We start from the raw sequence: 21,825 nt of genomic DNA, 5'->3' as shown, positions 1-21,825 counted from the left end.
CGAACGCCTCGCTTCCTCGCGGCTTCTCCGCGCGCTCTCCACGCCCTCGCCTCACCCACCGCAGTGCCGCTCCTTCGCCACTCTACTCCCCAACCTACGCCGCCCCTTCGCCACTCTACTCCGCTCCTTCGCCCCTCGACTCTCCTCCCTACGCCCCTTCGCCACTCTGCTCTTCCGCCTATGCGGGCCGCTATGCGGGCCGCGCGTGCGGTCGGACTCTTTGCCGCTTTGCCCCGCCACCGGCCGCCGCCGCCTGACGGGCGGGGGGGGGAGGGGCGACCCCGGCTCCGCCTCTGCCCGATGCGGCACCACCACCGGGCGACGGGCGCAGGTATGACGACCGGCGCGACTACGACCGCCGCGAGCGCGACCGCTACGATGAGCGCGACCGGCGCGCCGAGAGGCAACCGAGATGACACCCTCTCCGCCGCCCGCCCCCCTTGCCCCCGCCGCCGGCCCCCTGCGCCCGGCCTGACCCGCCCTGCGTGGGCAGGTACGACGACCGCCGCCGCGACGACAGCAACGACCGCCGCCGCTAAGAGGCGGGCGGAACGCGGCGCGCGCCCGCCGGCAAGGACACCTTCGCTCTGCATGGCTGGAGCATGGTGGCGAGAACGGCGTTCTTGGCGGCGCCGGCCCCGGAGCTGAGCTCCGCGCGGGCACAGATCTCTACGATGGCAGTCTGAGCGCGGCTAAGGCCCTCTCAGACTCGCTCTGCGGCGTGTCTCTACTCTGGACACCAGCGTTGGGGTGTCGGTTTGTCTTTGTGTGTGGGGCTGGGGGAGGGCGAGGACTCTAGAGGTGCCCCCGTGGCCCGTGCAGTCTCTTGCTGTCTGGCCTGTGTGCCCCGTGCGGTCCCATGCTTCTCTTCCTTCCCGTTTTTCCAGGTCGCTCATGCGGGCGCTCAGGCACGACATCGACGGGACGGCACGCAAGACTTGCAGCAGGGTTGTTGCACGAGTATATGGGCCAAAAGCGTCGAAAATGTCCCAAAAAGCGTGTCTCGAGTTTGTTGCAGCCCCACAGCCGGCGCGCGCTGCCGGGAAGCACCGCTCGCGTGTCGGCGGCACTCCCTGGCACCCAGTGAGTGCCGCGAACAGACCAGACCGATTAGGCTCGACGCCGTGCGCGCTGTGGGGCTGCAACAAACTCGCCGCCGAGCGTGCCACCGAAAGCGTCCCGTCGGAGGTGATGGAGTGTGAGACCTGAGGCTGCGGAGGTGACGCCTGAGGTACCGGCTCGTGCACGGCGACTCAGCCGGCGACCGCCACGGGCTCAGGCGAGACCTGTCGACGCGTTCCGGCTCAGCTTCACCATGGTCCTCGGGCGTCTGTCGACGTCAGGACCACCCATACAGCTCGAGGGTTTGAGGTCGCAAGAGCCAAGATGGTGGCGTTTGGACATCCCAACCATCCCACAAGACAGCCTGTAGGTGATGGCGGGACGGCGCAGTGTTTGTGGCACTCGGCAGTAGGCACCTGCGGCACGGCCCGCTGTCGGCTCTCGCGGGCTGCGGAACCGGCCCCAGAAGGGGACGGTCCGGGCGAGTGTGGCAGCTCCTGCGCTAGTATGGGCACCCTCTATCACAATACTACTGATCCTGGTCATTAGAGCTGCCAGGGATAGCGTCAGGAGCCGGTAGGAGTCAAAACCCCTCATATTTGAGACATCGTGGCCCATATACTCGTGCAACAACCCAGCACGACATCGACGAGACGGGACGCAGCACGCAAGACTTGCAAAAGAGCCTCATCCGTGGCGAGCCTCCGGCGGACGCCTGGCCGCGGCGTGGCGCTGCGCGCCGTGCGCGCCGGCCTGCGGCCCAAAGGCCGAGCGAGCGTAAGCCATCCACGAGGTTTAACCTGACCGCTGCGTGCAAATCCCTTGGCCTCACCACACCGCTGTGGGGCGGCTCCCACATCGAGAAGTAGGCGCTCGTTGTGTTTTAGATAGACCGTGTGTGGAAGCCAGCGCAAACCCGCTCCTCTCCCCTTACTCAACTGCCTCAGCCCTCACATCTTGCCACCACACACCTCTCCGGCCCTCGCTCCGAATCTCGGGCCCTTGCCTAGGTTGGTTGCTGTCGGTGGGGACGCCACTCTTGAGGTCCGCTTACGTCAGCGTCAGCGTACTCACGGCGCCGAGCTCCTCGTACGCCAGCTTGACGCGCGCGACGAGGGTCTCCTCCGCCGCCCGCAGCCAAACGCGTGGGTCGAACTTCTTCTTGTTCGGCTTGTCCGGATCGCCTCCCACCGACACCACGCCGACTTGCAGCATCAAGCTGTCCCAGTTCTTGAAGAAGTAGTCGCGCAGGCCCGTCCAGTACGCCCACTGCGTGTCGGTGTCGATATTCATCTTGACTACGCCGTTGCTCACCGCCGTCTTGATCTCCTGCTTGGTCGAGCCCGAGCCGCCGTGGAAGACGAGGTAGAGCGGAGTCGCCTTCCCCGTCTTCTCTCCGACGTACGCCTGGTGCTTGCCGAGGATCGTTGGGTTGAGCACGACGTTGCCAGGCTTGTACACGCCGTGCACGTTGCCAAAGGCGGCCGCGATCGAGAAGTAGGGCGCGATGGGCGACAGCGCGCTGTAGACCGCGTGGATCTGAGCAGGCGTGGTCATCAGCTTCTCGGGGTCGACGTTGCTGTTGTCGACGCCGTCCTCCTCGCCGCCGGTGATGCCGATCTCCATCTCGAGCCACTGCTTCATCCCGTCCTTTTGCATCTTTGTGAACCGGTCGACGCAGGTGGCGATGTTCTCGTCGTCCGTCTCCTCCGAGAGGTCGAGCATGTGCGAGCAAAAGAGCGGTTTCTGCGCACGCGGCACAGCCGGTGCTTGCACGGGGCGGAGAGGGGGATGCAGCGCGTATTCATGCTAAGGAGCCAAAGAGATGGGGGGGTGCGGCACACGCACCCCACCGTTGGCCCTGGCGTAGTTCGCGTCGGCCTCCAGCATCCCGTCGAACCAGGGGAGCAGCTTTTTGGCGCAGTGATCCGAGTGGATGACGACCGGCACCTTGTACAGCGGCGCGACGGTGCGGGTGTGGAGCGCGAGCGAGACGGAGCCGGCAATCGTCGCCTGATCGCGAGGGGAGGGGAGGGCTTCATGAGCCTGCGCTGGCTACGCACCGCCTCCACTCGCGGGCGGCACTTGGTAGTCTGTGTCCTTGATGCCCTTGCCACAGTAGAAGGCGCCGCCGCCCTGCGAGATCTGAATGATGACAGGGTTCTGAGACACCTTCGCCGCCTGGAGGCGGGTTGGGGGGAGGGAAGATGGGTGGGGTGTGGCTGGCAAGGAATGGTCACGCGCAACCATTGCGAAGAGCGTTCAAAAGGTCTCTCTGAAGTGGCGGCTTGTGTGACTTCCAAAGAGCCGTGACGCTGGTCGTCATCAGGGGAGAGCGGCGCCTCGAGGACAGAGTTGATCGAGGAGGAGGAGACGCAGTTGACGGCGGGAATCGCGAACTTGTTCTCCTTCGCCCAGTTGAACAGGTCCAGGAGATCCTGCGCGTGTGGTCATCACGGGGAGTCACAGGCCGGCGGCGCACGGTTGCTGTGAGGATGAACGGCGGATGTGCCACGGGAGTCTACACGGGATTGGCTAGGGTGGCGATCACATCGCCCTGGCAGATCCAGCCACAGTCCTCGGCCTTTTGTCCACTGAACGGGCACGGAGACATGATAGCGCTCGAGGGGCAGAGACAAGCACGGGAGGACGGCCGAACTCGGCGACTCGACTCTTGGTCACGGTGATTACGGCGGCCGATCCGGCACCCGTTTGATACCCCTTGCGGACCAGTGTCCTGGCTGGCCAGGCCACACTACGCCGCTTTGGATTTAAGGCCAAGGGGGGAGAAGAGAGCAGGCGTGCACCTACGCCTATAAACGCGCGCGGATTTGGCATTTTTGTCACACAAAGGCACAACCCCGCAACCCCGGAGGACCCAAGCTGCAGGAACATGTGCGAACCAGCGCCTATGACGCTCAAGGAGTCAGGCGCGGAGCGCCGCGCGCGGAGCGCGCCCCGAAGAAAATGTTGAGGGTTGTGGAGGGCTAGATGCGATTTCTATTGAGAGTTTGACTCACACGCTGGTCCTAGGAATCACTCGGCCCACCCACAGGCCCAATCTCAAGTGGCGGCGCTCCGCGCCTACCCATGCAGCGGGCCAGCGGCGCGCTCCGCGCGTGTTCTGCAGCGGCGCGCTCCGCGCGTGCGCAGCTCTAAGACGTCGTCGGCAGTGATGAAGTCGCCTGGGAGCTGCGCCGCTACCTTGCGCGCGCACGTCGCTCTCCTGCTTGATCGTCAGACTGGGTGCTTGTGGTCATGTCGCGGAAGAAGGCAGAGAACAGCGTCTGCCAGACGCGTGCTACGATGTCAGGCCAGCTTCGAAGCCGCGTGGCCACAACTGACTGCAACAGACTGCCTTCATGTGTCTAGAGACTAGACTCCTGCTAGACTCTACCGCGGTGCGCTCCGCGGTATCTAGCCAGCGCGCGCTCCGCGTGTGTGTCTAGCTAGCGCGCTCCGCGCGTGTGTCCAGCTAGCGCGCGCTCCGCGCGTGTCCGGGAAGCACCAGCGCGCTCCGCGCGCAACATAATCAAACGCCTATGCTTATAGCCACTAAAAGCTCGTTTCTGCAGCTTGGCGGGAGGACCACCCACCGGCAAGATCACCACACGCAAGTCGAGAACAGCCTCCGTGCTCCGACAGACAGCGACGACACGCGGGTCTTTGTCGTCACATCATCAGACAGTCAGTCAGTAAGATGCGAGAACTGAGACGCCTTTCTTTGTTTGTCTGGAGCCTTTCTTTGACTTTGTCTGGGTGGAACAAGCCGGAAGCGCGCGGCGGGCGCTAAAAGAAATAAAGAAAACGGGGACGCCAAGCTAGGGCTGGGTCGAGGACAGACACGTTCCCACCTCACACACACACTCACCACCTTTGCAGGATTTTGCAAAAGCGAGGGGGCAGGCGTTACAATTCTTTTGGTGTTAGTGCCAGTGCGCGCCAGTCCCGTGCCCAGTAAAGAAAGAAAGAAAGAAAACAGACAACCCAAGGGAGGGATGGGAGGACGGCACGCCGCCACCACACAGGGATTTTAAGGAGAGGGGTGTGTGTGATGCGCTAGCCGTCGCCCACCGGCAAGATCACCACACGCAAGTCGAGAACAGCCTCCAGACAGACAGCGACGACACGCGGGTCTTTGTCGTCACATCATCAGACAGTCAGTCAGTAAGATGCGAGAACTGAGACGCCTTTCTTTCTCTTTGTTTGTCTGGAGCCTTTCTTTGACTTTGTCTGGGTGGAACAAGCCGGAAGCGCGCGGCGGGCGCTAAAAGAAATAAAGAAAACGGGGACGCCAAGCTAGGGCTGGGTCGAGGACAGACACGTTCCCACCTCACACACACACTCACCACCTTTGCAGGATTTTGCCAGGATACAATTCTTTTAGTCCGTGCCAGGCAAAGCCAGGAGGCACGCTGCGCACCCAATTCGCTCGCCGCTCGATGCGGTGCCACACGTGCTGGGCAGCGGCGCTCCTCCTTTGCGTCTCCGTCCACTGCCTGCACGCTCCTGCTCCTTCAAAAGGACGAGTTCGAGCCATGCCGCGCCTCGCCTCCGACCCTGATGGCGGGCAGCCGGAGACGTCAACAGCGGGTGTAGGCTTCGGCTCACGGCGCTACGAGGCAGAGGAGGCACGCGGGCGGGCGGCACTGGAGAAGCTGCGGGACGCATCCGCCGAGCGGGGGTACGACAGCACGCTTCAGGGTCTCTCGGACCGACCATCCGCGCCAGAGCCGACACCGGAGGAGTTGAGTGAGTTCAAGTCGAGCCTCACGCTCGGCTTCGCTGGCTTTCTCATCGTCGCCGGCATCGTCTCGCTCGTGCTCGGTGGTAGCCTTTGGGAGCCCAAGGGCTTCAACGAGGATGGCTCTCCTCCAAACGACGCAACACCCGCCTTTGGCTTCACGCCCAAGCCGCCAGCGCCCTGATCCCCTGAAGGGTTTGATACGTTGATGTAGAGCGAGAGCGACATGACTCGAATTGATAGTGCGCAAGGACCCTCGCTGAATGTGACCCACCCCTTTCGACACCTGTATATGTTCCGATAACTCACAATGGTCAATGCACAAATGACCACACGCAACACGCCCCGCCCGCCCCCCGCCTCCCGCTGTCGTTTAAATTCCACTGAGCCCTCGCGGCGGCGCGCCTCGTGAATCGACTCGACGGTGTTAACTGTAGTGAGCGTCGGGCTGGTGGTTGTCGACAGTGTGTGCACGCATGCACCGATGCAGCACCTTAACTCGCATGTCAGCCGCCCAGCTGCAGCACGTGCGCCTCTGCGCGGCCGTGGTGCCTCCCGGTAGCTCCCGCCTGCAGGACATGTCGGGGACGCGCCAGGGGCATGTCAGCGCGATGTGCCAAGGACGTGCCGCGCGGAGAGGCGCGCGCCTCGTACCGGCGACCGCCGAGAATGAGGAGCGAAATTGCGCCTAAAGGAGTGAACCCCACCCGCTGTCCCCGCAACGACGGCGGCCAACTATGATCTATGTGGAGCGAGATCGCGCCGTCGTGGCCGATGACGTGCGCCGTGTGCCCGCCGCGCGCTCCCGGCTCCTCGCCTGTGGTTGCCGGGGCGCCTACAGGAAGGTTCCCGGAAGGTTCGGGGAGGGCTCCACAGACCCCTCGCCCGCGGTCGCGCGTGTGGTCGCCGTATGCCCAGCACGAGGTGTCGAGCCACGCTAGGCCTGCACAAGGGGTGGGGCTCAGATCCTCGGCGCACCCCCAACGGAGGGGACGGGGGCCCGGGGGGGGGGGGGGGAGACTTTGGTGCGTGGGGGTGGCACCCGGCAGGTCGTGCTCGTTCCAGCGCTCCTCCTCGCCGTCGAGAGTCAGCTGGCCGCCGCCAAAGATGAGAATCTTGTCGCCTGACACGCGCGCGAACGAGCGGCGGCTCAACAGGCTCGCTCGCGCCGCCTCGTGCCTCCGCCAGAGAGTGCGCTTGCCGATCAGCGACGCCGTGTGGCCTCCTCGAGGCTCGGGAGAGGGGCCTACAGGGGCGCGCGTGTGGCCGACTCGCCACGGGGCGAGCCACGGACGGGACGGCGCCGCTCGGACGGCGCGCCGCTCGTGCGCGGCGCCTCCCACGTCAGCGAGTGTAGCCTGCGCCACATGCCGCGGACGCGTCACGGACGCGTCGTCGACACGCGCCCCTCCCGCGCGCGCGAGCGGCCGCCGAAGCAGAAAGAGCTCGTTTGTGGCGAGGACGTTCGAGCCCTCGTCCATCCGCCTGCGGAGGCACGCGGCCGCGGGCCGGCCTCTCAGCTTCCATGCATGCCGGCGGGGGAACGGCCCTCGGCGCGCCGCAGATAGCCGCCCCACACGGCCATGGCGGCGCCGGCGCCGGCGGCAGGCGCGGGCAGCAGCGCCGCGGCGTGGCGGTAGCGAGGCCGCGGCTCCGATCCGCGGGTGGAGAGCTCCCGCCAGCGTGCGCGCCTCACGTCGTACGCACGCGTGATGCTGTCCCCCTCGAGCGCAGCGCCTGCGGCACGGACGCCGCGTCCCTCTCTCGGCTGTACCTCGGCTGTACCTCGGCTGTCCCTCGGCTGTCCCTCGGCTGTACCTCGGCTATCCCTCGGCTGTACTCGGCTGTCCCTCGACTGTCTCTCGGCTGTACCTCGGCTATCCCTCGGCTGTCCCTCGGCTGTCCCTCGGCTGTCCCTCGGCTGTCTCTCGTGCCTGTCTCGGGCGCTATCTCGGCTGCATCTCTGTCTCGGCTGCATCTCGCCCGGACGGTAGCTCGCCCCGCCAAATACGATGAGGTCGCCGCCGGCCACGCCCCGCGCCGCCTGGACTTCGAGCGCTTCTCGGACGCCAGCCTCGAGCGCCTCGAGGGCCAAGCCCGTGGCGAGGGGGGATGGCGACCACAGCGGAGGGGCGCGCCGGCGCGTCGGCGGCGAGGCTGGCGGCGAGGCGACGAGGACGGAAGTGTGGCCGAAGCGGCGCCAGCGCGCCGGCGACGGCTCGGCGCGCCACGTGTGCGGCGGCGTGAGCGAGACTGAGTGCATGTCGCCGCACGTCTCGGCGTGCGCGACGCCGCCGCCCAAGATGTAGAGCCGGCCGTCGCAGACGGTGGCCGTGTGCGCGCGCCGCTTCGAGGGCGGCGCGCCGAGGGTGGCCACCTCCCCCCACCGGGGCGACGGGGCGGAGAGGTCGAGCATGGAGAGCGAGTCGCTGTACGTCTCGGTGTGCCTGAAAATCATCGTCATCATATAATAATGATAATTAAGCCTGCCGAGAGAGAGAGAGAGAGAGAGAGAGAGAGAGAGAGAGAGCGAGAGGGGGGGGGAATAGAGAGAGAGAGAAAGAGAGAGAGAGAGAGAGCTTGAGCGTCCAGGGTGTGTGTGTCTGGGCGTGTCTCCGAGTGCCTGCCCCCAAAGACAAAGAGCTTCTGCCGCCACAGCGAGGCGGAGTGCGCAAAGACTGGCTGCGGCGGGCAGGCGATCGAATGCCCCTCGTTCAGATTCAAATCATCGGGCGCGCTCCGCCACCTCGCACGCCAGAGCTCGCACGCCTCGCCGTAGCAGCGCGACCACACCTTTGCCGAGCGGGCGGCGTGTCCGCCGTGACCGAGTCGGCTTGTTTGCGATGTGTGCGTGCTAGCGTCTGCGTCTGCGCGTGCGTGCTCCCACCCCGAGGTATATTTGACACACCGGAGGCGGCTGCCCGACCCAGGGGCAGTCGGGAGGCAGCAGCGACAGCACATGCTCGCGTGCCGCGCGCGCCGCGCTGGCGTGCAGCCGTCGGCAGGTGCAGGCCGCCGCGAAAAGTTCGCGCCGCCGATCGTGGTGCGTACCGCTAATCGCCTCGAGGATGCGAGTGAGCGCATCCTCGGGGAGGAGGTCGAGTGTGAGCGGCAGGTCGGCGGTCGAGTCGGACTCGTCGTCAGCGACGCTCACCTCACCCATTTTTTTGCGAGCCTCAACACAGAGGGGCACTTCAAGCCTGCTGTGGGAACAGCTGACGCAGTCTCGCCGAGGCTCGGGTTGACTCGGCCAGACAAAAACCACGAGAGGCGTGGGAGTACCTCGCCAGGCTTGGCTCTAAATTTAGTGCGGTGTCCGGTGTGAAGAGGACTGAATGAAGTGTTTATCTACTGCATCTTAGTGCACTTTAGTTAGCGCGAATTTAGCGCGCTCTAAAGTTCATTCACACGCACTAAATTTAGACCCAAGCGCCCTTCCTCACACAAAACACGAGCGCGACTGAGAGCTCACATAGGAAGGGCTAACTAACCTCGGAATGTACCACCAAATGGAGAATGGCTGTGCGCTGGCTCCTTCACAGCCATCTGAACCTAAGGATGGCTGAGCTAGCTGCAGTGCAGCCACATCCTCCAGTCTAATGGCTGCAATACACACACGGCACTCGGCAGCCATCCTTGGTAGACATGGCTGGAGACACACTACTCGAGTACCGCAGCCATACCGCCCGCCTCGAGGTGAGCCCTCTTGGCTTAGCTGGCTACATCGCAGCCATCTTGGGTAAGATGGCTGGGGGTGCGGACAGCCATTTCAGCCATCTACTATGGCTGGGGCCACAGTCAGTGCAGCCATCCTCCGGAGCATGGCTGGTGATAATTCGATGGCAGGCCAGCCGTCCGCCTCCCCCGCGCCAGATAAGCCTCTCTCAGGATCTCAGACACCCCTCTCAGGATCACAGCACCGGCGGGGGGGCGCCTCAGGATCAAGCACCCACGGCAGGGTTTAGGCTGAACAAGCTTTTCCTCTCGCACACCGTCTCTTTTCCTTTCCTTTTTTCTCTACAGCACCCTCTCTTTTCCTCTCTATTTTCCCGGGAAAACTCCAGGGAAACCATCAAATTTTCCGGGCTCTGAGCCGAGTCTGAGGGTGAGGCTGGTTTGGGCCCAAAATCAGCCAAATCGGCAAAATACCGGGTATTTTGCGGGTATACCTGGAAAACCCCGGGTATAGCTGGAAAATACCCTGCGACCGCCTGGGTATCGTGCCGATTTCCTCAATTTTGCCTCAGATTTTGCCCCAGACCAGCTCTCAGACTCAGGGAAACTCGCGAGTTTCCAGAATGGAGCACCAAACACCCTCTGTTTTCCCTGGAAATTTCCGGAAACGCAAAGTGCTGGGGACCCTTTGTTTTCCTTTTTGTTTGCCGGAAAAGCTTGTGCAGGCCAAGGCAGGGTCTGTGGGGATCAGCAGACCGCGAGGGGGCGCGCTGAGGATCATAGGCCTGAGAGGGGTGCTGTCAAGATCACAGGGCTGCAAGGGTGGCACTCGAGATCAGAGCGCCAAAATAGGTGCGATACAGATCAGCGGCCGGAAGTGGGCGCAATACAGATCACGAGCGCCGAAGTTGGTGCAATTGACATCATGCAACCGTCACGCGCCCAATCACGTGCGCTGGACCGGGTCGCTCATGCGCGTCCTGTCGCTCATGCGCTTGTCGCTGGGAGGTGACGCCGGGCTGGCCATCGGCGCCGCTCGCGCGCACGGCGCCGCCGAGGATGGCAGTCGTGACGGCGGCCGCAGTATTCGGCGTAGACCGCGCGCGCAGCGCGCTCCGTGTTTGCCTTGAGGAGCGCAGCGACGAGTCCGTAAGGAGCGGCCCCAGCTTGCTGGGTGCGGCGCCGCCGCGCGCCGTATCGAGAGACTCTGTCGGGGCAGGTTAAAATAGCGCCGCAGGCTCCCCGGGCCGTCCGCGCACAGACCACAAAACCCTCATGATCCTTATTGCACCCGTTCGGCGCTCATGATCCTTATTGCACCCGTTCCGGCGCTCATGATCCTTATTGCGCCCACTTCCGGCCGCTGATCTGTATTGCACCTATTTTGGCGCTCTGATCTCGAGTGCCACCCTTGCAGCCCTGTGATCTTGACAGCACCCCTCTCAGGCCCATGATCCTCAGCGCGCCCCCTCAAGGTCTGCTGATCCCCACAGATCCTGCCGTGGGTGCTTGATCCTGAGGCGCCCCCCCGCCGGTGCTGTGATCCTGAGAGGGGTGTCTGTGATCCTGAGCCGCCCCTGCCCCCCCCCGCGCCACACGCACAAATGGCTGCGCGCTTGTCGCCCCCGGCCTCGCGGGACGGTTGCCATCGGCTGCCATCGAATTACCACCAGCCATGGCTCTGGAGGACGGCTGCAATCTCTATGTACTATGACGCAGCCATAGTAGATGGCTGAAAAATGGCTGAAATGGCTGTCCCCCAGCCATCTTTCCCAAGATGGCTGCGATGTAGCCAGGTCAGCCAAGAGGGCTCACCTCGCTCGAGGCGGGCGGTGTGTGGCTGCGGTAGTGCGTCTCCAGCCATGTACTAAGGATGGCTGCTGTGTGTGTGTTGCAGCCATCGGGCTGAAGGATGTGGCTGCACTGCAGCTAGCTCAGCCATCCTTAGGTAAGATGGCTGTGAAGGAGCCAGCACAGCCATTCTGGTGGTACATTCCGAGGTTAGCCCATAGGAAGGTGTGGCCAGCTCGTCGGAACTAGGATTCCTAAACGGGGAGCACGCCTCCGGGCACCCCGGGGCCCCCGCTCCTAAAATTGCGCACCGCGGCCCCCGTGTCGGGTGTCGCGTGTGTATGGCACGCATAAAAAGAGTTTGAGCGCAAATAGAAGAGGCCGCTCAGATATTCCGTCTCTGAGCTGATTTGCCAACAAAGCGAAAAGCAATAAAGAATTTTCATCCCCAGGCCCCAGCGAGAAGGGTCGAACGCAGTGGTTTCACACTGCGACTAGCGCTGCTCATACTTCTCTTTTCGTTCGGCTAGAGGAACGATCAAGTTTCCGCTGACTCCGGATCGAGCTCCCGCAAGCGCGCGCCCTCGCTGAAGAGGGCCGGCACGAAACGGCGCATCCCCAAGCTCTCTGGTGGCGGCGGCGGCGCGACAGCCTTTCCCGCCTCTGCTCGCCCCTCGTCCGCCGCCTCGCCCGCCTCGGCGCCGGGCAGCATGCTCCTCCACAGCATGGCGGCGAAGGCGGCGCGCTGCCCGTCGAGCGCCGTCCTCGCAAAGACCGCCTCGAGCCGCACGGCGTCGGTGGTGGCGAGGGCGCGGTAGTACTTGAGGCGGCGCGCGAGCGGCGGCGGCAGCCGCGAGAGCACGCCGTCGACCTGGTCACACGCGCGCCACGCTGTGACGGGGCGCTCTCCACGCCAAAGCCCGTGGGAGCACGCCGCCGGCCTGTGACGACGCGTCGTGGCCGTGCAGGAGGCACCGCGCCGCGGCCGCGCCGGGCAGCCTCCATAGCTTGGCGAGCGAGTAGCGCGCGACCTCGAGGCCCCACCACAGCGCCGACGGGACGCAGAGCTCGAGCCCCTCGCCCGGCCATCGCTTGCGGCGCGAGCCGAAGTCGTACACGCGGCACGTGTACCTATTGTCGTCGCCGCCGCCGTCCTCCTCCTCCCCCCCGCCGTAATGACTCGTACACGCGGCTCGCGCACCCGAGCGCGAGGTGAAGCAAAAGGTGGTGGTCGAGCGAGCCGAGCACGCCTGCTCACGCGGCAGGGGAGTCACCAACTCCGGCCGCGGCGCAGCGAGCCGGCCACGCCCTTAAAGTCGCTCGCAGTGGCTCGACTGCATCTCGGCTCCATCCATCTCGGCTGCCATCTCGGCTGCCATCTCGGCTGCTATCTCGGCTGTGTCTCGCCGACGTAGTCGCGCTGCTCGCAATGGCTCGACTGCAGCCGGCAGTAGCAAACCTCCTCGCGCCGGATGTGCGCGCACAGCAGCGGCTCCAGCGCCTGCAGCCCGTTGCTCAGGTTGACGAAGTGCTTGACGCGCCCGCGCGTGGCGGCGGCGGCCTGTCGACGCAACGCCTCGTGCGCCTCGCTCGATGCCGCCTCGCCCTCGCCTTCGCCGCCCTCGCCCTCGCCGCCCTCGCCTTCCTCCTCGCCGCCCACGCCCTCAACCGCCGCCTCCCCCGGGCCGCCTCTTCCACCGCCGCCGTCGCCTCCCTCGCCGCCGCTGCCGCCGTCTCCCTCACCGTCGCCACCGCCTCCCCCGCCGCCGCCGCCTCTTTCGCCACCGCCGCCGTCAGCGCTCGGCGGGCCGGTCGCGACGATCTGCGGGGACGGCTCGGGCTCTACGGCGGACCCACCGCTGTCGGGCGGCGCGGCACAGTCTTCGCATCTCGGGCCGGCGGGGCAGGCGGCGTCGAAGGCGGCGTCAAAGGCGGCGTGCAGCGCGTCGGTGCGCGCCTGGTTGGCGACGAACTTCTCGTTGGCGTGGGCTGTGAGCAGCTCGAGGTAGGCTGCCGGGAGGAGGCAGGCGCCGCGCCGCGCGACGGGGAGCTCGAGGCAGTTGGCCGTCGTCCGGATCGCCAGCATCACCTTTGCCGACGACGAGAGCACCAGGCCCGACTCGCGGTACCCTGCGCCGAGCGCAACCTGCAGCAGCCGCTTGGCCGCCTCGACGTCGCGGCACTGCACGTGCAAGATGCCCGGCTCGTGCTTGAAGAGCACCAGATCCGTCGCCTCCGCCCCGCTGCCGTCCGCCGCCGCCTCCGTCTCCGCCGCCGTCAGGGCTGGCGCGAGGGCGGCGGTCAGCTCCTCCGCAGTCACGGTCGCGTGCCGGACGAGGAGCCAGCGGCCACCGCGGTAGCCCTTGGTCTGCTCGCTCGCCGTGGCGAAGAGCGAGACGCGCCCGGAGCAGCAGGAGGTGGTCACGTAGTCTGGGTGGGCGTTGATGGCGTGCACGAGCGGCGCAATCGGCTCGTCGAGCGAGCCCTTTGGGCTCTTGTCCAACTTGCCCAGCGCGTTGCGCTTGCACACGTCGAACGACGGCGGCTGTTTGTTCGGCTTGTCCTTGCGCGGCCGGTCCGCCGGCGGCGGTGCATTGCCGAGGGACATCAAGTCAAGATAAGCCGGGCTTGGAGGTCGTGCCGCCAACAGCTCGCGCCCACGAATTCTTTCGGCGTGGCCCTGTGTTATGTGTACGCCAACTCAGGGTGTGTGGCAGCCAGCTGGCTGTGTGTCTTGTGAGCCTGTTTGTGTCTGTGTGTCGCTCGTGCGTGTCGTCATCATCTGTCCAGCGTCCACCCATACGCCATACCGCGTTGGTGTGTCCATCCAGTCCGAGCCTGGGCTGTTCTTCACCTTCCTACATACATATCTTCCTAGGAAGATCTCTTTCGCGAATTAGACTGCAGTGCTGGCGTTACGCCCGGATCAGACTCGTAAGCTGGGCCTATATTCTTCTGTGTTGGGAGTTACAAATGTGTGTGAGTGTTCTCTCGAGGTTCTCGAGGTGGATATCCTTTGGCTGCGTTGGGTAGCGAGGACTGGGAGAGAGAGATTTTTGAAAACCAACAAGAAATCACGACTCTCACAGTGATTTGGGCTCGGCAGCTTGTCAGCCCTCAGCCGAAGCTGGGGCCGGTCCCGTAGCCGAGAGAGCCCGCGCCGTGAGTTCGACGCGGTCGGGGGGCGCGGAGAGGCCAGCGAGATGGCGATCGCTGTACTTCATGGTGCCCTCGGTGGGGCGGCTGACAAGCCAGAGGTCGATACTCTGGTCGACCCATAGGATGCCACGAATGCCTGAAGGAGAGGGAGGCGAGGCCAGAGGCAGACTCAGCTGCTCTCGGGTGATCTCGCTTTGTGGTGGCCGAAGGACCCGATGGTCCTGTCACATTCGTGTTCCGAGTCGTACGGGTAGAAGATTGCGGGAAGGCATCGAGTCAGCACTTCCTTGTAGTACCGCGGACCGCCAGGCTCGCCGGCAGCATCCGCAGGGAGGCAGCATATCAGGCACCAGTCTTCTGGAGAGCTCAACAGCTGCAGCCGCGATGGCAGAGTCGGCCGCGGTTCGAGCGAGCAGCTTTTGGCTGCGGGATCGAATCGCGGAAGGCTCATGCCCTCGCGGAGCGACGCGGGTCGCGCGGCGCGCGCGTGTGCGAAATGCGACAACAGACGACAGACGACTGAGCGCTGAGCGACTGAACGACCGTCGCCGCAATCGACACCGCCGCCATTTTGACGAGCAGCGCGAGCGCGCTCGTCGGCGGCCAGCCGTCGCGGGCCGGGCCGAGCCCGGCCTCAACCGGCCGCGCCGCCGCAGCAGGCCCGGAGGCCCGATGGCGGCCGACCACGAGCTGATAAGCTGCTGATAAGGAGGTCACTTCTTGACGTCTTGAGCACTTGAGCACTTGATAGGGTCGATTCGGATGCACTACGTCTTCTCTTCTAGGATTGGTGTGAGTGTTAAAGTTGTTTGGGACTTTGTTTGGGTGTTAGAGTTGTTTGTTTGTTTGGTATTGCTGGAAATCTCTCTACTTGTCATCGTGCTTTTGTTTTGGAGTGCATCATACCTCCCTGTGAGCACCTCTCTGTCTGACAGTTCTCGCTCTCCCCCATCCATCGATCGATCGAGAGCTCCTTCTTGCCGGACGATTCCTTGTTTTAGCGGGCTCGCGCTGAGCTCTGTGATCTGTGATCTGTAAGGGTCCGCCCGCAGGCGCATTTTGTATACCGAGGCGGTGCCCGGTGCCGAACCTGTCGGACCTTAAGACAGCATTGTAGATCCCTGGGCGAGGGTGATGGAGGGGGGGGTCCGGCGGCGGAGCACCCACCTCCTCCCGGCGTGCCGGGAGGCAGGATGTCATCCCCCGTTGATCCAGGCCGCCCCGTCGGGGGTAGACCGCTCGTCTAGCCAATCAGCCTTAAGCGAGCGGTCTGGCCGTTGGAATGGCCGAGTTTGGTGTGGGCTTGCGTCCTCGCATCGATCGTGGTTGTAGGGATATCGTTATGAACAACAATCACCACATGGGGAGGCGGCTGTCTCTGAAGGCGAACCTCAGTTACGAGCCACCCCCCCTACTTGCCTCCTCTTTGTTCCCTGGCTTTCTGTCTCTTGCGCGCCTGCTGTCCAAGCTGTGCCCCCCGCGTCTCGCCTCCTCGCACCCACCCCGGCGGGGGGGCGCCTTCGTGCCTTTCGTCCCCTGCAGTGCGTGCGCGCTCCTCCCCGTACGTCACCGGCCCCCCGTCCTCTGTGTGCTGTTGGCTCGCCCCCTCTGCCTGACCCATTGAATCGCTACGTTCATTCTCAAATCGCCCCCGCTTCCTCTGCGGCTGGGACGCCTCGTGCTCTGGCTGTTCCTCGTCTACGTCCATCACTGTGAATTCGTCGTCTGTCTGGCTGCCTTCGTTTGGATGGCCCGTTTCGGGTGGTTGCTCGCTCGGCCCTGGCTCTGTTGTGCGGTCGGGCATCTCTTCGTCCTCGCTCCTCTCTCCATCTTCGTCGCCGTCGTTGGCGTCTTCGGGGTGTCTGTGTCCGTCCCCGCCGCTGCCTCCTTGTAGGCGCTGAGCTCTGTCTGTGTCAAGCTCGGAGGGGAACATAAACGAGTGTGTGTGAATCGCTAGAGGCTAGTCCTGCTGAACAAGCTCCTCTTGTAGCTCGATCGGTCACACCGCCATCGCCGTCGGGGAGAGGGGGGACGGCACTGCTTCGGCAGCGTGCACCTCAATCCTGTACCGTGTTTGTTATGACCCCCCCAATGAACACACCAGTGAGGGTGGGCGAGACGATCGAGGGGTCCCGTACCATGCGGAATCGACCCTATCAAGTGCTCAAGTGCTCAAGAGGCTAGTCCGACCGTGCTTGTAACCAAGATCCGATCTCACGTCCACACACAGTTACCACTCCAGACGTTCTGCACTCTCCTATCCGGGAAAGGGGAAAACCGCTGTCGTGAGCCAGCCGCGCTCTTGCGGCAGCCGCCAGCGGAGGCCGAGCGCGTCGCGTGGGTTGAAATCGGTGTGGCAAGTCGCCCCGCCAGTGTCCGGACGATGGCGCTGCAACCGCGGCGGCTGCTGGCGAGGGCAGCAGCGGCGCGCGGCGAGGCGGCGCGAAATTATTTGTTGGGGTCTGCACCTCCGAGCCCGAGTGTGGCCCTTCACGTGAAGAACCTTCACTTTTTGAGATCCTTCACTCAGACTTCAGAGAGAGCAATAATTTGTTTGAATTAGAGAGAGAGATTTTTAGCAATACCAAACAACTCTAACACTCACACGTCATTTGGGGCCTGGAGCCTTGTTCACGCGCGCGCGAGACGTGCAGACAGGGTTGCCAGGTGAGAGCGAATGGCGCGGTTCACGCCTCGCACAACAGAGAGAGAGATGCGCTCTGCATGGTGGGACATAAAAGAGAGCGAGTACTTGGGCGAGTAGGCCGTGCGGTCAACGCTGCCGCGCGCGGCTTTTTGTTTGTTGAATTAGTGACTTCCTTCACTCAAAAAGCACGATTCTCAAGTTGGGCCCTCGGCTTGCCGAGAGGGAGGGTCAGGGCGACGGAGGCGAGGGATGAAAGCTGCGGAAGAAGACACCCAGCCAGGGGGTCTAGGACACGGTAGGTCGATAGCTGATAGCGACGAGGTTCGCCCACGTTTTTCTTTTCTGGCGCGTCACAGGGCACCCAACTTCACACAAGGCAGAGAGCCTGCTATCGTAGCCACCCACCGCCCTTTGCTGCGCGGCGGCCGTCAGCCTCTCGCGCCTCTCCCAGCCAGACCGCCGCGCCGCGCGCCTCCCTGCTGCCGCATGCAGGCAAGCGATGTCGAGCCCTCGACAGCGTCGGTGTGATCATCACGGCTGTGCGGGGTCAGCGTCGCAAGGCACGCCAAAGCTGATGCGTTCGGTCTGCTTGTAGACCTTGTCGATGCGCAGCTTGAACGAGAACCGCCCCTCAAAGTGGCAGCTCGCTCGGTCCCGGGAGGATCGCCAATTCCGCCATGGCCGGTCGCCGTGCGGCCACGATTCGTGAGAGTCCAGCTGGCCTTGCGGAAGGCCGCCGGCGCGTCGGCGTCGGCGGCCACGCGTTTCCCGAGACCGCGGTTCGAGGACATCGACGCCGCCCAAGAGAGATGGGTACTCGAGCAGCCGGGGGTTTGTGCAGGGCGGTATAGGGGGTGGGGCTCGGCCGCTCTGCCGCCGCAGGGGTAGAGGGGTAGGGGGTGGCCGCGCCCCAGCCATTCCCGCCTCCACGGTAAGAGAGACAAACGTGAATAGAGATCCACGGGCGGCGGGCGCGCGGAGGCGGAGGGGGCGGGGCGTGAGGTGACGCTGACGGTCGGACCGTACACGCTACCGTTACAGCAGCTCGTCTGGAGGCAGATGGGGGTAGGGGGTGCGCGGGCGCGCGGAGGGGCGGCGGGGGGTGAGGTGACGGCTGACGCTGTCGCCCCTGTCGGACCGTAGCTACTACCATTACAGGTTCAGCTACTGGAGACCTGGGGGTAGGGGGGTAGGGTGTAGGCGCTATGCCTGCATGTGTGTAGTGGGGTGGGGAGGTGGGGGTTATGCACAGATCCCCTGACCCCACACTACCCCACCCCCCAAAACAGTCAAACCCAGGGTTGCCAGAGGTGAGAGCGAATGGCGCGGTTCACGCCTCGCACAACAGAGAGAGAGATGCGCTCTGCATGGTGGGACATAAAAGAGAGCGAGAGGAGTATTGGACGAGTAGGCCGTGCGGTATAATGCTGCCGCGCGCAGAAGTTCTGTTTTCTGCACGACCCGCTCAGCCGAAACTGCTCACTGGCGGGCGGCCGTGTGCCAGCAGCAAGCTGCTGTCTGCTGACGGACGTGGCTGCCCAAAAGGAAGTCCTCTGGCTGCGAATACCAACGGGACGCAGAGCTGTCGGCCAGTTCTCGCCCTTTGGCGCTGCGCAACCGCGGCGGCTGCTGGCGAGGGCAGCAGCGGCGCGCGGCGAGGCGGCGCGAAATTATTTGTTGGGGTCTGCACCTCCGAGCCCGAGTGTGGCCCTTCACGTGAAGAACCTTCACTTTTTGAGATCCTTCACTCAGACTTCAGAGAGAGCAATAATTTGTTTGAATTAGAGAGAGAGATTTTTAGCAATACCAAACAACTCTAACACTCACACGTCATTTGGGGCCTGGAGCCTTGTTCACGCGCGCGCGAGACGTGCAGACAGGGTTGCCAGGTGAGAGCGAATGGCGCGGTTCACGCCTCGCACAACAGAGAGAGAGATGCGCTCTGCATGGTGGGACATAAAAGAGAGCGAGAGGAGTATTGGACGAGTAGGCCGTGCGGTATAATGCTGCCGCGCGCAGAAGTTCTGTTTTCTGCACGACCCGCTCAGCCGAAACTGCTCACTGGCGGGCGGCCGTGTGCCAGCAGCAAGCTGCTGTCTGCTGACGGACGTGGCTGCCCAAAAGGAAGTCCTCTGGCTGCGAATACCAACGGGACGCTGCGCAACCGCGGCGGCTGCTGGCGAGGGCAGCAGCGGCGCGCGGCGAGGCGGCGCGAAATTATTTGTTGGGGTCTGCACCTCCGAGCCCGAGTGTGGCCCTTCACGTGAAGAACCTTCACTTTTTGAGATCCTTCACTCAGACTTCAGAGAGAGCAATAATTTGTTTGAATTAGAGAGAGAGATTTTTAGCAATACCAAACAACTCTAACACTCACACGTCATTTGGGGCCTGGAGCCCCTGAAAAATGATGTTTATGGAGGGTTAAAGTTTGCGGGGGGGGGACAGCTTTGGGCCTTGTTCACGCGCGCGCGAGACGTGCAGACAGGGTTGCCAGGTGAGAGCGAATGGCGCGGTTCACGCCTCGCACAACAGAGAGAGAGATGCGCTCTGCATGGTGGAGGGGGTCTAGGACTGGTAGGTCGATAGCTGATAGCGACGTCATTTGGGGCCTGGAGCCTTGTTCACGCGCGCGCGAGACGTGCAGACAGGGTTGCCAGGTGAGAGCGAATGGCGCGGTTCACGCCTCGCACAACAGAGAGAGAGATGCGCTCTGCATGGTGGGACATAAAAGAGAGCGAGTACTTGGGCGAGTAGGCCGTGCGGTCAACGCTGCCGCGCGCGGCTTTTTGTTTGTTGAATTAGAGAGAGAGAGAGATTTTTAGCAATACCAAGTGTTTGAATTAGTGACTTCCTTCACTCAAAAAGCACGATTCTCAAGTTGGGCCCTCGGCTTGCCGAGAGGGAGGGTCAGGGCGACGGAGGCGAGGGATGAAAGCTGCGGAAGAAGACACCCAGCCAGGGGGTCTAGGACACGGTAGGTCGATAGCTGATAGCGACGAGGTTCGCCCACGTTTTTCTTTTCTGGCGCGTCACAGGGCACCCAACTTCACACAAGGCAGAGAGCCTGCTATCGTAGCCACCCACCGCCCTTTGCTGCGCGGCGGCCGTCAGCCTCTCGCGCCTCTCCCAGCCAGACCGCCGCGCCGCGCGCCTGTGCCGCGCGTGGTCACCCCGTGAGCTGGGCCGCCGCAGCCACCGCGGCCGCTGCGCAGACCTGCGTAATCGGCACTGCGTCCGCTGCTGCTGAGTAGTGCAGTCGGAGCCCTCCCTCACGGCACCTGCGTCGCCGCGGCGCAGGCCTCCTGTCAGCATGCCGGATACCGGCACTGTCAAATGGTTCAACTCGCAAAAGGGCTTCGGCTTCATCACGCCCGACAGCGGCGGTGAGGATCTCTTCGTCCACCAATCGGCGATCCACGCAGAGGGCTTCCGCTCGCTCGGCGAGGGCGAGAAGATCGAGTATGTGCCGGTGGAGGAGGACGGCAAGATGAAGGCCACCAATGTCACGGGCCCGCATGGAAACTATGTCAAGGGCGACAACGGCGGCGGCGGCGGCGGTGGCCGAGGCGGCCAGGCGAAGCCGCGCGCTTGGCCCGAGGGCGTTGAGCCGTCGGATGGCAAACAGATCGGAAAGGTCAAGTGGTTCAACAGCGAGAAGGGGTTTGGCTTCATCGCGCCGCGCAGCGGGGAGGACGACCTCTTTGTGCACCAGTCGGCAATCTCCGCGCCCGGCTTCCGCTCGCTGATGGAGGAGGAGGAGGTGAGCGCTGCCGTCACCGCGCACACACCGCGTGCCCGACGCGCGCCCAACTGGCACCCCTTCCTGCGCCTGCCCGCAGGTCGAGTTCAAGGTCATCGAGGAGCGCGGCAAGAAGAAGGCGATCGACGTCTGCGGCCCACATGGCGAACACGTCCAGGGCGCGCCGCGCAACGGCGGCCGCCACTCCGGCGGCTACTAGACGCCGCGCCGGCGCCTCTTCCCTCCGCGGCGACCGCCAGCCGCCCGGTGCCTTTGCTCGTCCCGTGATTAACCAGAACTGCCGCGCGGGCTGCCGCGCTGCGTCGGCCCGTCTCCGCGTCTCCGCCCGTCTTGACATTTGTTGGAACCGCCTGTCCCGCATCCCACCCGCATCCTGCCAGCAGTGAACCACAACTCATCACCTTGCAGTCTTGCCGCCAGCCGGACCGGCGGCACCGCCTATGCCTGTGCTCATGTTTGTCTGCGCTTCACCGCGTGTCGTGCGCCGCCGCCCCTCTCTGCGGTGCGCGCCGCACGCCTGACCTGCCAGCCCGCCCTCTTTTTATATACTAGAAGATTTGCCCCCCTCCATCCTCCGCCCCCGGGCGCGTACGACACGCGGAGTGAAGGAACCCCAAAATTGTGACGAAATACGAATTACAATTTACATACGAACCGTTAACCCGCTGCGCTCTCTCTCATACAACTCATGTACGCCGGTACGCGTCGCGCACGCGGCTCACCCGCCCCACGCCCAGCGCCCACTTGATAGCTCCGTGCCGACTCGACTGCGGCCCCGGGGCCCCGCAACCCGCAAGCCGCATGCCGCAAAAGAATCAAGGTTCGGGAACGAGGGGCTGGGTGGATGCGGGGAGGGCCGAGAGCAGCGGCAGCTGCGGCGGCTGCGTGCCTGTGCGGTCGCTCTCGGGGCGACGACGCGCATACGCGCGGCCGTCTGTCTGGCTGTGGGAATACAGGAGCTTCAGGTGCATCTCTGGCCCGTGCCGT

At 64.1% G+C, this 21,825-nt stretch overlaps 7 protein-coding genes across 7 annotated transcripts in view; 3 read left to right on the top strand and 4 right to left on the bottom strand.

Annotated features, from left to right (window-relative positions):
* Window positions 1–906, top strand: part of EMIHUDRAFT_434384 (hypothetical protein) — a 2,340-nt gene extending 1,434 nt beyond the window's left edge. Inside the window, exon 6 of the mRNA XM_005783459.1 lies at window positions 64–906. Coding sequence (XP_005783516.1) covers window positions 64–648 — 585 coding nt within the window. The 3' untranslated portion in view covers window positions 649–906. The remainder of the gene's footprint in view (window positions 1–63) is intronic.
* A 1,206-nt stretch (window positions 907–2,112) lies between these two features.
* FBA4 (fructose-1,6-bisphosphate aldolase class II) lies at window positions 2,113–3,676 on the bottom strand (the record flags this gene model as incomplete). Its single annotated transcript, XM_005783458.1, has 5 exons — window positions 2,113–2,808; window positions 2,911–3,075; window positions 3,148–3,243; window positions 3,360–3,500; window positions 3,614–3,676. The coding sequence occupies 5 exons, from the start codon at window positions 3,674–3,676 to the stop codon at window positions 2,113–2,115; spliced, it is 1,161 nt and encodes a 386-aa protein (XP_005783515.1).
* Window positions 3,677–5,600: 1,924 nt separating this feature from the next.
* Window positions 5,601–5,990, top strand: EMIHUDRAFT_203187 (hypothetical protein; the record flags this gene model as incomplete). The annotated part of the gene is made up of 1 exon (XM_005783457.1): window positions 5,601–5,990. The coding sequence occupies one exon, from the start codon at window positions 5,601–5,603 to the stop codon at window positions 5,988–5,990; it is 390 nt and encodes a 129-aa protein (XP_005783514.1).
* A 93-nt stretch (window positions 5,991–6,083) lies between these two features.
* Window positions 6,084–9,088, bottom strand: EMIHUDRAFT_449658 (hypothetical protein). The gene is made up of 11 exons (XM_005783456.1): window positions 8,715–9,088; window positions 8,430–8,599; window positions 7,790–8,253; window positions 7,366–7,543; window positions 7,238–7,291; window positions 7,127–7,164; window positions 7,008–7,052; window positions 6,849–6,929; window positions 6,714–6,749; window positions 6,514–6,641; window positions 6,084–6,375 (listed from the first exon to the last, which is right to left on the bottom strand). The coding sequence occupies exons 1-11, from the start codon at window positions 8,967–8,969 to the stop codon at window positions 6,313–6,315; spliced, it is 1,512 nt and encodes a 503-aa protein (XP_005783513.1). The 5' UTR covers window positions 8,970–9,088; the 3' UTR covers window positions 6,084–6,312.
* Window positions 9,089–11,697: 2,609 nt separating this feature from the next.
* EMIHUDRAFT_449657 (hypothetical protein) lies at window positions 11,698–13,880 on the bottom strand (the record flags this gene model as incomplete). Its single annotated transcript, XM_005783455.1, has 6 exons — window positions 11,698–12,143; window positions 12,214–12,403; window positions 12,474–12,522; window positions 12,732–12,833; window positions 13,092–13,454; window positions 13,593–13,880. 6 exons carry the CDS (start codon window positions 13,878–13,880, stop codon window positions 11,777–11,779), a joined length of 1,359 nt encoding a protein of 452 aa, XP_005783512.1. The 3' UTR covers window positions 11,698–11,776.
* Window positions 13,881–14,382: 502 nt separating this feature from the next.
* On the bottom strand, window positions 14,383–15,130 carry EMIHUDRAFT_352837 (hypothetical protein; the record flags this gene model as incomplete). The annotated part of the gene is made up of 3 exons (XM_005783454.1): window positions 14,383–14,623; window positions 14,680–14,854; window positions 14,899–15,130. Coding segments are annotated over 3 exons (648 nt in total), but the record flags the coding sequence as incomplete, so codon positions are not given.
* A 2,301-nt stretch (window positions 15,131–17,431) lies between these two features.
* On the top strand, window positions 17,432–21,406 carry EMIHUDRAFT_434382 (hypothetical protein). The gene is made up of 3 exons (XM_005783453.1): window positions 17,432–17,454; window positions 20,376–20,838; window positions 20,918–21,406. Exons 2-3 carry the CDS (start codon window positions 20,389–20,391, stop codon window positions 21,035–21,037), a joined length of 570 nt encoding a protein of 189 aa, XP_005783510.1. The 5' UTR covers window positions 17,432–17,454; window positions 20,376–20,388; the 3' UTR covers window positions 21,038–21,406.
* Window positions 21,407–21,825: the final 419 nt, after the last annotated feature.

Source organism: Emiliania huxleyi, assembly GCF_000372725.1.
Source record: "Emiliania huxleyi CCMP1516 chromosome Unknown EMIHUscaffold_18, whole genome shotgun sequence".
Classification (NCBI taxonomy): Eukaryota; Haptophyta; order Isochrysidales; family Noelaerhabdaceae; genus Emiliania; species Emiliania huxleyi.
The sequence above is the reverse complement of the archived record's forward strand: the minus strand, read 5'-3'. Positions and strand labels throughout refer to the sequence as shown.

What these genes read in the sequence shown, in the direction of transcription:
- EMIHUDRAFT_434382 (XM_005783453.1), top strand. Translation starts at nt 20,389, where the DNA reads ATGCCGGATACCGGCACTGTCAAATGGTTCAACTCGCAAAAGGGCTTC. An exon ending in CGCTGATGGAGGAGGAGGAG is followed by an intron (nt 20,839 to 20,917) that starts GTGAGCGCTGCC and finishes GCCTGCCCGCAG; the next exon opens with GTCGAGTTCAAGGTCATCGA.
- EMIHUDRAFT_449658 (XM_005783456.1), bottom strand. Translation starts at nt 8,969, where the DNA reads ATGGGTGAGGTGAGCGTCGCTGACGACGAGTCCGACTCGACCGCCGAC. An exon ending in CGGGGCGAGCTACCGTCCGG is followed by an intron (nt 7,544 to 7,789) that starts GCGAGATGCAGC and finishes TCCGTGCCGCAG; the next exon opens with GCGCTGCGCTCGAGGGGGAC. An exon ending in CACCTCGTGCTGGGCATACG is followed by an intron (nt 6,642 to 6,713) that starts GCGACCACACGC and finishes ACCTTCCTGTAG; the next exon opens with GCGCCCCGGCAACCACAGGC.